The 13,555-nt window shown below is 50.7% G+C and overlaps 1 protein-coding gene across 1 annotated transcript; it reads right to left on the bottom strand.

Moving 5' to 3' along the window:
* Positions 1-11,132: 11,132 nt before the first annotated feature.
* Positions 11,133-13,091, bottom strand: NRARP (NOTCH regulated ankyrin repeat protein). The gene has a single exon (XM_085610819.1). The coding sequence runs from the start codon at positions 12,056-12,058 to the stop codon at positions 11,687-11,689; it is 372 nt and encodes a 123-aa protein (XP_085466945.1). The 5' UTR covers positions 12,059-13,091; the 3' UTR covers positions 11,133-11,686.
* Positions 13,092-13,555: the final 464 nt, after the last annotated feature.

The raw sequence follows: 13,555 nt of genomic DNA, 5'->3' as shown, positions 1-13,555 counted from the left end.
TAGTTCAAGTTCTTTGCAGAAGGCATATTAACCATCTGTGCTACCATGGATGAGTCAAAACTGCCACTAAACAAAACTCCCATCTCTCTCCAGAAAGAACATTAATCACCAGAGTTATCATGACACTTTTATTTTTGCCTGAAAACTTCTCGATATACAAGAACTTTGCAGTGCTTTTAAAACTGCTGCACTGCTACAAAACAGGCCCCCACTAACAAAGCTAGTTCCCATCCTTGCAGCCTCACAGGGAAACGCCTGATGCTGCTGTCCGGGGGTCCAACCTTACCCTCCGAGGCCGAGCGAGGAGCCTGTGTATACTAGCAGGCTGTATGTACCATGGTGAAGTATTATACATGTTCTGCTCACACGTCAAAAGTATATACACAGTGTGGTGTCAGCATAGGATATAATCCGGAATGTACAATAGTAGTCGACACCAGAATTGTCTTTGTAGAATTTAATAGTGCGTTTCTTCAAGTGAATTGAAGGGACAAGAAAAACAACCAGCCGACACGTGTTTCGTCAACGGGAAACAACCCGTGACTCTTCAGGGCTGAATGAGGTGAAGCTGTGGCAAGGAAAAAACGGACAAGGTAAAATCCGAAGGAGAGTGGGGAAAAACCGCCACTGCCACAGGAGGGGTGAACAATGAAGGTTCCGGGTAGTGGGGGCGAACGTAGTCTCCGAGAGTAATCGGAACGTCTAGGAATCAGGTTAGCCTTAATGGCGGGAAAATCGTAAGCAAGGGGGCGGTTGACGAGTCGGTCAAACCGCAGAAGGATCGAAAGCTCCGGGCAACGAGGGAAGAGTAAACCCGACTCGTCAACCGCCCCCTTGCTTACGATTTTCCCGCCATTAAGGCTAACCCAATTCCTAGACGTTCCGAGTACTGGGTAAAAACTCAGAACGGGTGCTATTTACCACCTCATCAATTTTTAACCCTCGCTTGCCGAATTTCAAATGTGATAAATTCCCAATAACTTAATGGAGCACTAATAATCAGGCGCTTATGGGCATTCTCAGGGTCAGACACTTGGAAATTATCTTATTCAATTTGTGCAGTTCATTTTGCAAGTGATGGATCAGAGGAAACCGTAGGCCAGATGATGTTCAGCTGGAGAACTCCCTCTCTCCAAGCTCAGCCTCAGTGGAGACCCATAAGGATTGGTGGATAGTTATTTCGGAAAATGTAATTAATGGAGGAATGTTACATACCTGTGGTCTGAAAATGTTGGCTGGAGAGGCCTTACTTCAGGGATTGGACTTAGTGGAAATACCCTTACAGATGATATCCTGGAAGAAATGTCCCTCTGCGCAGAGAACGACTATATCAATGGATGATTAGGCAAAGATGCCCCTTTTCAGGAGGATGACTCCATAGAGATCACCCTATCTTAGAACGTCGAGGTGCAGAAGGTCTTTCTTTTTTAGAGGGGCTCTCAATGGCAACCATCTGATGCAAGAAAGTTCCTCCTCTGCGCTTTAGGGGCTGGGGCCTCTGGAGACTCCCAGAATCAGAAAATGTTGACGTGGAGAGGTCTGCCTTCAGGTGGTCGGCTTCTAATGATATGAGGATGCCCAGGTGGCGAATGACCTATTTTTGTTGTCTACACTGAGCATCACTGCTCCCACATACTCAGTGTCAATTAGAGGTTAGCTTCTGTGTAGCACTGAGTGATTCAACTTTAATGAAAGTTTGAATTAATGGTTAAGAAAAATACACTCAAATACATAATTGCTGCATTGCTGCAATGCAAAGAATTCCAATTATTATTTTTCACTGAAAATTATGTCTGAACTTATCCCTGTGTGTCCTGCACCTGTCGCTGTGTTTAGTCCCTTGGCAGCCACCACTCTTACAACCCTCCCAGCAAAAGCCCATAAAAAACAATCCCCTCTCTTATCCGAATTAAAACCCATTTGAATATGAAACAAAATGTAAAATGGTGGCTGGTGGGAAGCAGTATTCCAGCCCTTTCCAATCCTATCAGTTACGATTAAAAAATATATTTGCCTAATACATATAACAAAACTCCTGGTTACCAGGAAATGTTCACAAGTAACATAACTTTTGAAAATAGTATCTTTACTTTTAACATAAAGTGTCTTCACCAGGCCCAACAACTAAGCACTAGAACAGACTCTTACTAAATGTATTCCTACCGCTTTTGATGGGCTTCGCCAAAGCATAGTTTGCAATTGCATTATTCGGGGTGTAGAGGATTAGTTATATTTATTTTAATCTTAATTATGCGCCCATACAACTTTTCTTTTGCAGGAGATTTACTTTGTGGGATTCTGCAAGAGTCCTAAAAAAAACAAAGATATCTTACTGTCTGTTGATAAACTAAACATCTCATACTGATTCGTAAACTTAGTTTCAGCATTGGAATCCATCAAGAATGTGCTTTCTGCATGCGCACTACCGCTAAAGGATAAACTCATCTGAGCTCCAGAAGGTTTGTGGGAGCCTTTCCAACATGAACTTAGTAGCCTGTGCACTCCCTATTTTAGGAACACTTCTTATCGACAGAGTATTGATAACTTAACAGAGTGAGCAGACCTCTAGTAAACCGATTTGAGCTACTGCAGGGGGTGCTCAGGAGTTTGGGTTACCAGCTAGTAATATACTATTTACTCTCATCCACAGTAGCACTCCCTGGCATTCACCCTGTAGGGTCAGCAACAAAGTCGTCAGGATAACACCTCCATACATTTCGATCACGCTATGATAGATGGGCCAGAAGGGTGTGCGCACCTGCTTTTTACACCCCAGGGCAGGTTGGGGAGGCAGAAGCTGCAGATGGCTGCTTGCGCGGCTCCCTGTGTAACACAACGCGCACCAGGGTCAAATGTGAGCAGGTGTGAGACACGGGTGGGGCGTGGGTCGATACTCGCCATCCTATGGCAGCGTGGCTCCTGCAGGCGAGGAAACAGTTTCCCTTGGCTTCCATGCCACCAGGAGGCACCACATACCAGGTGGAGCAGTCAGTCCACACCTGACAGCAAACCCTGGGAAGAGGGGACAGAGGTCCCCTGCAGGTGAATTCAATCAAACACCACACCTGCTAGGGTCCCTCGTCAAAGTGAGCCTGGGGCACCACCTGCAGGGAGTGAAACTAAAGGCAGATGGTGGATTAAAACGATTGGTCTTCGTTTCACCAATGCGCTGTTCACAGTGCAGGGGGGAGCTCGCGAGCTATACTAACCCCCCCCCCCCCTACTTACCTGGACAAGTCAAAACGTCCGCACCCACTCAGCTAAAGTTCCTTTGAATATACTGGACAAGATGGTGGTTTCTGCGCCCAAAAACTCCTCTCAGTGAGGTCTGTGGGAAATGCTCTTTGAGGAAGTTGGAGGGATTGACGGAGAGGATAAGGCTGGCTTGTTCACAAGGAATGCCGCGGAAGTCAACTTTACAGCTGCTTCCTCCGCTGGCCCTCAGCTCCTCATTACAAGATGATCAAGACGCGGAGAGATCCACGCCAAAACAGGCCCCGTGTGTTAACGCGCAGCAGATCCCCTTCCTGCACCTGGTGCACTGGACCGAGATGGGCCATAACGGAACCACGAGAACAGCGCAGCCTTACACCCTCCTGGTGCACAGCGCAGCCGAACACCCTCCTGGTGCACTGGACAGATGGTCCGCCAGCTGGACCAGCAACGAACGGGGCCCACAAGCGTGTGCGCAACCGAACATCTCCCTGCGCCTGGTGCACGGGACCGAGATGGACCACCATGGAACCAGAGCAAAGCGCAGCCGAACACCTTCCTGCGCATGGTGCACTGGACGGAGGCGGGCCACCAAGGCGACCAACAAGAACCCACGAGCGTGTGCGCAAAGGGCCGCCGAACGCCTTCCCGCACCAGGTGCTCTGGCCTGATGGGCCACCACCAGCGGGATCAGCCAGGGCGCACAAGTGCGCGCGCACAGCGCAGCCGAGCCCCTTCCTGCGTCTGCTGCACTGGACCGAGATAGACCACCCCCAAGGGCGCACAACAAGACCTGCAAAGCCTCCACGATAAACTGAGCCCCACGGGGAGCCTAGAGTCCCTAGATTCCCCCTCCCCTACCCTCTTCGAGGTGCCAGCCGGCACTCTCACAGCCTAGCCATTAGATCGGTTTTCATGTATGTACTTTATTAAGCGCTGGGAAGAGGCTCCGGAAGTCGTGTACAGGACTCCTTGTGCCTCGCAAGCCGCACCTACGAGTCCAACCACAGGGCCTGTGCGCGGCCCGAACCTGAAATACTGCATTCCACTCCGGCAGGGCCCCGCCACGTTCCAACTTCCTCCCATCCAGGGTTCCGGGGCGCGCCTGAGACATCACGTGGTGGAGGGGGGGCCCTCTGCCTGAGCCCACTGCCCGCCCGCCCCCCCCCCCCCCCCCCAGCAAGGGGGCGCCATAGACTATGAGGGAGCACTCATGCAAAGTGTGTGGGGGTTCAGAGTTAGTGGGTCAGGAGAACTCTTGTCTGTTGTCAAAGTGCCTGGAAACCCCCCAGTTGGTAGTTGTTGCGCTATATAAAACTTAATCTAAGGAGGGGGGTGACCCTCCTGCACAACCACAGATTCGCCCACCATGTTTAATAGCGAGTTTGACTAATGATGGTATCAAACGTGGACGGATGGGGTGTAACCTCCTCTGGCATGACCCTTCCACCCCCACGTCTTGGCTAACTCGGAGTCCCAACTGTTGCATGGAGTCGGAGACCACGCACCGATTCACTGCTAGACTGCGAATAGCGATTAGCGACATCCGGCGCGGTGGGTCCAGCGCTACGCGCCCCTCCCATCTATCCCGGCACACGCACCGCCCCCCCTACCAATGGCTCAGTCGGTGCCAGTAGAGGGGTCTGCAGCGTTCTGAATAGTGAAGACGCAAGGCCGCGAGGGTAAAAGATGGGGGGGGCCGGACGGAACGTTCACAGTGAAGACGCCTCATCGAGTCTAGGTTACAGGTTCAACGTCATTCCAAGCCCCCTCAGGTGTTTGCTCGTGTTTTTACTTCATAACATGTTGTATACTATCCCAGAAAAATCCTTACTGCGCTCCTAGCCACAACCTCTTCAGAGGTGCGCACAACTGCCCCATTGTGGCTCAGTGGAAAGCTCCACCTTGGTATAGAGTGCCCACGCCTATGTGCTACCGCTCACGTACATCGCTCTCCTGGGGTGCGCTCCACGCAGCGGGCACTACTGCATCACTGCCCCCGGTTCGGAGCGCTCTGACGTTTTGTGGCGAGAGACGCTAGTGACAGTTTGCTGCCGATACTGACGTTTGTGTACGTGAGGTGACTCTATAGTGATGTGGTCTGTGAGGCCCGTGGTGGGAGCGCAGACCCACCTCAGAAAGAGTCAGAGCGGACCGGGTAAGACCGCTGCTCGCCCCTACGACAGTCATGAGAATTCTTTATCGCACTGCTTCAATCTCACCCTTCAGGGGCCCCAAAAATACAGAACACGTGCCAGCTCACTCGCTTATTACTCCCAGTCTTGTCGTGAACCAGCTTCTAAGCGCCTCACGTTTTGCTAGCAAGTCACGCACAGGGATTTCGGCCCAGATCCAGGGCCGTTTCTACCATTAGGCAAGACTAGGCGTCCGCCTAGGGCGGCAAAAGGGCTAGGGCGGCAAAAGGGCGAAACATTTTTTAATTTGAAGGCAGCAGCACCCGTATGTGAGTGACTGTGCAAGCGCACCTGCTTTTAAATGCTGCGCACCCTAGCATAGTGGTGTGTGGAGCGGGCCGGTGGTATCAGTGTATACACCTTCTCACTCCGCTTTCTGCTAGTCGCAACTTCCTCCCAATGTTCACGCATTATCTGCTGCTCACTCTTCTCTCACTCAGTGCTCCCCACACTTTCATGGAATGGGGCCATTCACCTCCCCCCTAACCCATCGCCCCCCACCTGCGCCAGTTACTTGTGAAGAGTTTCTTTGCTGGGCTGCTCGCATCCCCTGCTCATCCCTTTTCTGTCAGCCCCCATCTCTCCGCAGCACTTGCTGCTGCCTTTTCTTGCCCACCCTCTCCCTGCTCCGGGCATTTCCCCCAGCCCCCTCCCCAGCCCTCCTGTGCTTCCGCAAGCCTCCTGTGCTTCCGCGTTGAGCTCCCACTGTAGTTAATGTGTCCCGCCGCGAACCCAGCCCCGCGCGGGGATGCTCCCGCCTCGCAGCCCTCGCCCTCCCGTCCACCTCCACCAGAAGCACCTCCATCCGCTGCGCCCCCACGAAACACGGCTCCGCCATGGCCTGCCCTTCCCGTGACCCTCTAGACCCGCCCTGCCTTTATCTGCCCCGGCAGTCCACGAGGTGACAGACCCGTGGACCCACCGCCCTTCCAGCGACGGAGCTCCTTTCCCCTCGGAGGCCGAGAAGGCAGAGAAAGCACAGCGTCGCAGTGACAGAGGTAGAGGGAAGGGGCGCTGAAATGGGCAGCAAAGGCCTAGCTTTCAAGGGTGCAGTGGCACCGACACACGGAAGGGCCCAAATAAAGCTCTTATTTTTTACTACACGGGGGCTGTTTTCCTTGCTCGCGCCTCGCAGGAGGGCCTGTTATATATGGCACCCTTGCGAAGGCACTAGTAGTAGGCAGGAGAGGATGTGTGGGGTCTAAATGAGCGGACTAGGGCAGCAGCAAGTGGAGAATGATTTGTAGGTGCATGTAGGAGAGGCAGCGGGGCTCGAGCCTCGAGGTGGTGGCAGACGAGAAAGGGGGTGAGAGCTGATGAGAAAGACGAGAAATCAGGAACTGCTAATGAGGGGTGAGTGGAAGAGAGCAGACCACGCAAGAACCAGGGACATCTGGTGTATTAGGGAAGCAAGGAAGGGCAATGCAACACAAAAGAATCAGGGTGTGAGCAGGAACCACTGAAGGGAGGTAAGGCACGCACAGAAACAGGGAGAAGAGAGGCTAGTGGGGGAGGGCAGGCAAGAAAGAAAGGGTGAGCAGGAACTGGTGAATGGAGGGCAGGCGTGCTGAAGGAAGGGACACAAGTGAGTAGTTAGAGAATTAAAAGACCCCCCCACTTGAAACTTACCTCTAATCACACCGAGCTTTCCACTCATCCATCCACCCCCTTCACCTTTCCATACACTAATCTCTTGCTCCATTCAGCCATAGTTTTTCCATCCATCCATCCGTGATGGCAGGCAGAAGAGGACCACAAACAACGCATTCACTTTTAAAGAGGGGACCAGTTTGCCAGTCTATGGGGTCAATGCTGCCCCTGCTTAAGCTGCTGGAGTAGGAGGGGTGGTTCCCCATGCCACCACTGAGAGAAGCAGTGAGCTCTGCAGAAAGGAGTATATCAGAGAAGCGGGGGGAGGGGTAAGTGTTGAATTAAGGTGAAATGTGAGGACCACTGATATCAGGAAGTGATGAAAGGTGACGGGGAGGCATGGGTTAAAAAAGGGGGAATATTGAGTGCTATAAAGTCAGTGGAGATGAAAGACACCAAGAGCAGAGATGAAAGAGGCGAGGCGGGAATCATTGAGGGAGAAGGTGGTATGATAGGAAGTATCAGGAGTGCAGGGCCTGTGAAGAGATGCGAGCTGGTGAGACAAGAAGGACAGGACCTTTTGAATAGGGACGGGGCAGGGGGGTGGTTTAGAACAACACGGAGTGCTGGAGGGAGAGGGACAATTGAGAACTGCAGAGAGAGTAGGGGGAAGAGGCAGAGGAAGAGGAGAAACGCAATGGAACGAAGAACACTGGAACAATAGGTGATATTCTCAGGGAGAGTTAATAAAACCAGTGGAGGGGTGAGAGGTGCAGAGTAGGGAGCTCTGAAGGGAGGGCGCGACACACTAGTGAGGAGTCCATGAACTTCAGAAGGAGAGATGCATTGTTGGAGAGATCTCTGTTTTGTGTAGTCCCAGATCTGAATAAAAGTAGTATTGAAGGTTAATGTCTCCTTCAAAGCACATCATGTAATGTGCAGATGACCGAATCTTTTTTTTAGTGTAGCTAGGTAAGTGGGCGAGTGATGGTAGTAAAAGGGAGGGGCGGCATTTTTCAATTCTCGCCTAGGGCGGCAAAACATCTAGAAACGGCCCTGCCCAGATCAGAACTAGGAAGTGCGCCCCTTCATTTGGAGACCCCCCCCCCTCCCAAAAAATACCCTCTTATGCAAACACCCACCTCCCCCCCCCCCCCCCCCCTTTCGCTCATCCATACCCACAGCTCATTTAAGTCCTGAACCCCAAAGGGCTCAACATGACACACGCTGCAAGACCACCAAGACAAGAAAACAAACTTTTTTTTTTTTTATAAAAACGATCAATGAAAAATTTATTCATAAACTCTTCACTTTTGGGTCTACAGGTCTATTATCTTACACTCCAAAAATACGCTGTATTGTACAGACTTTTTTTTTATCCAGTTAGAAACAATCATATATTGACTTACATACAGCTTCAATATAAGCCTAAACATTCTTAAACATTAATTAACATAATTAAAAAAAAGATGTCCGCATCTAGAAAGGAGTTCCACAAATACACCCCACTCCTGCGTGTCCGGAGCAGACCGTGCTTCGCGTTAAACTATTCTTTCCCCGCTGAACGAATCGAAAAAGACTTCTCAAAAGATGAAAAAATGTTCTAAATAGAAAAGCAGGTGGTCCAAATTATGGTCGACTGATGACAGAAAACCAGTGAGTTTATCTTATTTAACCCATTCTAGCGCGAAAGTTTAATGTAAATTCCAGGCCAGTTATTTCAAATATGGTCAAAACTAAATAACTTTTTTTAAACAAGGTATTTAGAAGATAGAACTGTTTTTTTTTTCAGGGCTGCGTGTAAGGCAACATTTGCAACGTTGAGGCAAATAAGGCATCACTTTCAAATAGATTGTAAAGGGCAGCACCCCCACATCCAACTTATTTACAGCATCCCAATTCTCCTAGGACTCCCTCCCCGGAACAATTATTGTCCAAATTAGAGAGGGGCAAGGAGGCAGGGCATTTTATAAACTTTCGAAGTCTGTTCCTGCTTTAAGTGAAAAAAGAGACATCTGTGGTTCTGTTTCAGAAACCACAATGACAGTACGTGTGATTATTTCCAATAAACGGTTCTAAAAAAATAAAAATCAGGCTCCCTGACGTGCAGAAAATCGAAAGAGACCTTTTATGGGAGCACCCAACCCCGAAATAAACAAATTTCAAAGTATGTCATAAATATTATGACATGGTCTTCTAAATCTGTGCAACCCTCTTAAAAAGAACCTATACCCGGCCTAGGCAGGGAATCCCGCGAATGCATGTTCTGGTCATAAATACTGGTCTGCACTGACCCATGGGGCAAAATACCGTCCTCTGGCACTGGATAGAGTGCAATCTAGGACTTCATTAATACCGACAGGCTGATGGCATCACGCGGAGTTATCCACTTTAGTGCATGGCTTCTGTCTCAGCCACGTCGCCCCAGCAAATAAACCTGCCGCTTACTGGGGGGGGGGGGGGGGGGGAAGAAAGGTTGGGGGCGTTAAAAAAAAAAAAAAAAAAAAAAAAAATTTAAAAAAAAGGGAGCACCTGGAACTAATACGAAAATATTGCGGAATCGAGTGTTTGTTTAGTTTAAAGAAGTCTGCCATTTGAATTGTACGATTCTCCACTTACCATCCCCAGAGCACTCACAACACATCTCAACAAGGTTTCGTCATAATTATATACATACACGATAAATAGCTTTACAGTTTTAAAACATTAGGCAACTTATATTTTACATGGTAAACGCTAGGGGGGGGGGGAGGTGTGGCAATGATTTCAGTGAGACACTGATACAAAGACGTATTCTCGGAACTCCGGTTGACTTGGAATTGGGGCTGTAACTGCCAGAACGAAGACGAAAGAACACATGTTGCAGGAACATCACCACCCCAAGTACACTGTTCATGAGTGTCTCTAGAAGCTTGGAAAGAAAGGGTTTTTCTATAATCTGCAAGCAACCCGGTATATTTGAAAAAGCTTGCAACCTTCATTCCCGGCAGAAGAGGGCGCTCGGGTACTTTGATGCAAACAAACCACACACATTTCTGAACAATCGGAGTGGTTTACAGCTCCAATTATGCGCGTTTCCTAGGGTTTTGTTAAAGATGCCTTGGTCCAAAACAAGTCATAAAGTGTACTGAAATGCAAGACTCAAGGAGAGAAAATGAAAAAAAAACACGATGGTGGTGAGGGTCCAAGGGGTTCGCATATGACAATAGCGCGAGATTGGTTTTAGAGAGTACACGTTGCAAAAGGGGTGTGTGTGTGTGTGTGTGTGTGTGGGGGGGGGGGGGGGGGAGAAGAGAGAGAGAGAGAGAGAGAGAGAGAGAGAGAGAGTATAATCAGAGGGGCAAGAAGGCGGATAAAGGAACTACCAAGTCAGGGCAGTTGAAATGTTAAATCGAAATCCGTTGAGGGAGGCAAGGAAAAACGGGACCTGCTGAGCAATACCTCATTCCGAAGAAACTCTACACAGAATATGGCATCTGCGCTATAACGCTGACAGGAGTAAATGGAAATAAGGGTTAATATACGCGAGACTGTGAAATACTGGTGGAGAGTCGAGGTAGATGGTATAAAAGGGAAGAATAATAAAACAGACAATGAAAACTCCCAAATAGACAAAAAACCTTGAAAAGCAGGTTACATAGTTTCTCAGTAATCTTTGTGGCCCCCACACTTTCCTTTTTATGAAAATATGGAGACCTAAGCAGCTTTTACATTTCAAAAATATTTATATATATATATTTTCTATATATTAAAAAACAAAATCTATACCAGACAGGAGTGCATTTCATTAAGCCTACACAAAGAGATGTTGATAGTGTACACTGAGCCCACGTGAATTCAATTATGTGTTGGACAGGGAGTGCGCGTAGCAGCCCGTGGCAAAATTCTACTTGCCAAACTGTAATAGAAGAGATACGTGCAAAAAAAAAAAAAAAAAAAAATTATGGGGGAAAGAGGACACATTCATTGCACAGCGATCACTTTCACGATTAATTAAAGTTCAGGGACTGCAATTAGGCACATACTGGGAAAGCAGTTGTCTGGCAGGAACATCTGAGTCAATATACATACGAGACCTTACAGGTCGACTTTTCACTGTGTAGGCTTAAAAAAAGGCACTGCCCCTCACATGCGTGCAATCAAGACCTCCCTTTACTTTAGATACCATTGGGAAAGCCAGCGGGAGACGAAAAAAAACACAAGGTGCACCAACACACTGGCAGACGAGAGCACCGGGGCGCCCTCACTCGGAAGCAGTCACGTGAGACCACAGGAAGGACGTGGGCTTCCCGGGCAGGCCGATGGCTTAAAAGGAACAGGTCGGCCCGGGAAGCTCGCGATCCCTCTGCCCCACACAAGTGAGGACCTTCCAACCCGAAGAGGTGCGATGTGCCAGCGAGGCCGCTACCTGTGCAAGAGAGGCACATAGTCCCAGTCCAGGCCGCGTAGGCAGTCAGCAGGCACACAAAGTACACTTTGCAGGGGCCATCTCGGCCCAAGTCCTGGGGTCACCTCGTTATCCTGAACTTCTCCACAGTGAGGGCTGGACACTTGCCACTCCGGAATCCCACCGTCCGTGCCCTGCTAGGAGGAGGATAGACACTTGACGTGATTCGACGCCCAAGAGTTCGAAACTAGTGAGCAGTGCCCTGCGCACGAGGGCAGCCAGGATGGGCCAGGGCTGCGTCTCACCGGCTGCTGGACGAGTACTTGGCCTTGGTGATGAGGTAAAGCACGATGTCCTGGTGCCCCCCGAAGGCGGCGATGTGCAGCGCGCTCCAGCCGTCGCGGTTGGCCAGTCGAATGTCGGCTCCGAATTTCACCAGGAGCTTCACCAGCTCCAGGTTGCCGTCGATGACAGACTGGTGCAGCGCAGTCTGGCCCTCGGGCCCGAACGAGTTGACGTTGAACTCGCAGTTGGTCATGTTCTGCAGCAGGCTTTGCAGCTCCTGCGTGTTGCCGTTGCGCACCGCCTCCTGGAAGATGCGCTGGGGTTGGGGGGCCGAGCAGGTGGACATCTCGGCCTGGCTCATGGCTGGGGGCTCGGGGAGAAAGATCATGCAATGGATCCGGGGTAAGACAGAAGGGGGCTTCCAGACACCAGATCCTGGGGCGACCCGCCACAGGACCCCAAAGGGCAGTGCCACAAGCGTACGGCAAAGGCTTCTTGGGGCCACAGGCGACGGTCACCAGGTGTCACTCCGATGAGCTTCTCGGTGTCTCTGGAGACACAGGAGTGGGATCAGCAGCGGGACTTTCTTCCAGATGTCCGTGGAAGGAGTAGAGGGTACTCCCAGGAGGGGGGGATTCCACCAGTAGGGCTCCCGGCGCTGATCCAAGGCCCCTACTCCCCGGGTTAAGGGATGTGCAAGGACCACCTCCCCATGCAGCCCTCTGCAGGCCTCTAGGGTGTGTGCGATTCCACAGCAGTCTCACGTTACAGGATCAGCTCTCGTCCCCTGCAGTGCGATGGCTTGTCTGCGCCCGGGCTGGCTTCGGGTCCTTTAGCTCGCCCAGACGCACCTTCCTTTTCCCCTGCTTCAGAACCTGTTTACAGCCCCTTCGTCTGCACGGATGGACAAGCACCGAGGAAGGGATCGCCTCGTGCTCAACGTAGCAAGATCCTGGGAGTCACACCATCGGCTATGCACGGGCTGTGGGGGCCACACAAAGGCATGCAATGGACCCGGCTGGTTTAGAGAGGGGGTTACGCGGATCTCCGGGCCCAGCAGGGCTCCAACCTGCAGAAAGGGCGTGCAAGATCTTCCACCGCTCTGCCAGATAGTGAGTTTACAGAGATTCTGATCCAACTTGTCCAAAAATAAATGATCCTTCGGCTTCTGCAGAATGCAGCTGTGGAGATCCACACTGCGCAGAGACCCCCTCAAGCAAGTCCTGGGGGCTCAGGCTGCAGAGAGCACTTAAAAATGTGGAGCGAGGCTCGATGCAGATATAGATTTTGCAGTGATCGAGTTGCACGCGTTCCAAGGCTTTACAGGGACCCCACGTCCCGCCTGCACTGCCACCAAGCCCCGGCACTTGTCTGCACAGTCCCGTCTCCGACGTTCGCTCGGGTTGGGCTCTGTGCGGCTCCTTTTCAGGCGTTCCTTTTATTTGCATAACAATGGCCGGCCCGTGACGTCCCTTCCCGGGCCTCCGGCAGCGGCGCCGCTCATTGGGCAGAGATCCAGGCGGGCGGAGACAGCAATGGAACGCTCCCACGGGGGTGGGGGGGATGGGTGAAACTTTCGAACTCTGGCAATGGAACGTACGGACATTCCGGCAGGGGGCGTGGTCAAGACAGCTTTAGGGGCCGTGTGAGAATTCCTCTACTCAGGAGTTAAGGCAGGAGGTTCGCTACAGCACATTTCGGCAATCAGTGCAACTTTACTAAATAAACATATGTCTACATAACGCACCCAGACAACTCTTGAAAAAATAAAATTTAAAAAAGGAGCATTCTGTAATGTAAATTTTGGTTACAAAGAGGGTGCTTAGTGTCACCTCAAAGTACGTTTATTGCTCACTCTCCTGGTAGCATCGCTTAAGTAAAACAG

Source organism: Triturus cristatus, chromosome 1_2 (assembly GCF_964204655.1).
Source record: "Triturus cristatus chromosome 1_2, aTriCri1.1, whole genome shotgun sequence".
Lineage (NCBI taxonomy): Eukaryota > Metazoa > Chordata > Amphibia > Caudata > Salamandridae > Triturus > Triturus cristatus.
This window is presented reverse-complemented; position numbering and strand designations above follow the sequence as displayed.

Excerpts from the sequence above, each read along its gene's own strand:
- NRARP (XM_085610819.1), bottom strand. The coding sequence starts at position 12,058 with ATGATCTTTCTCCCCGAGCCCCCAGCCATGAGCCAGGCCGAGATGTCC.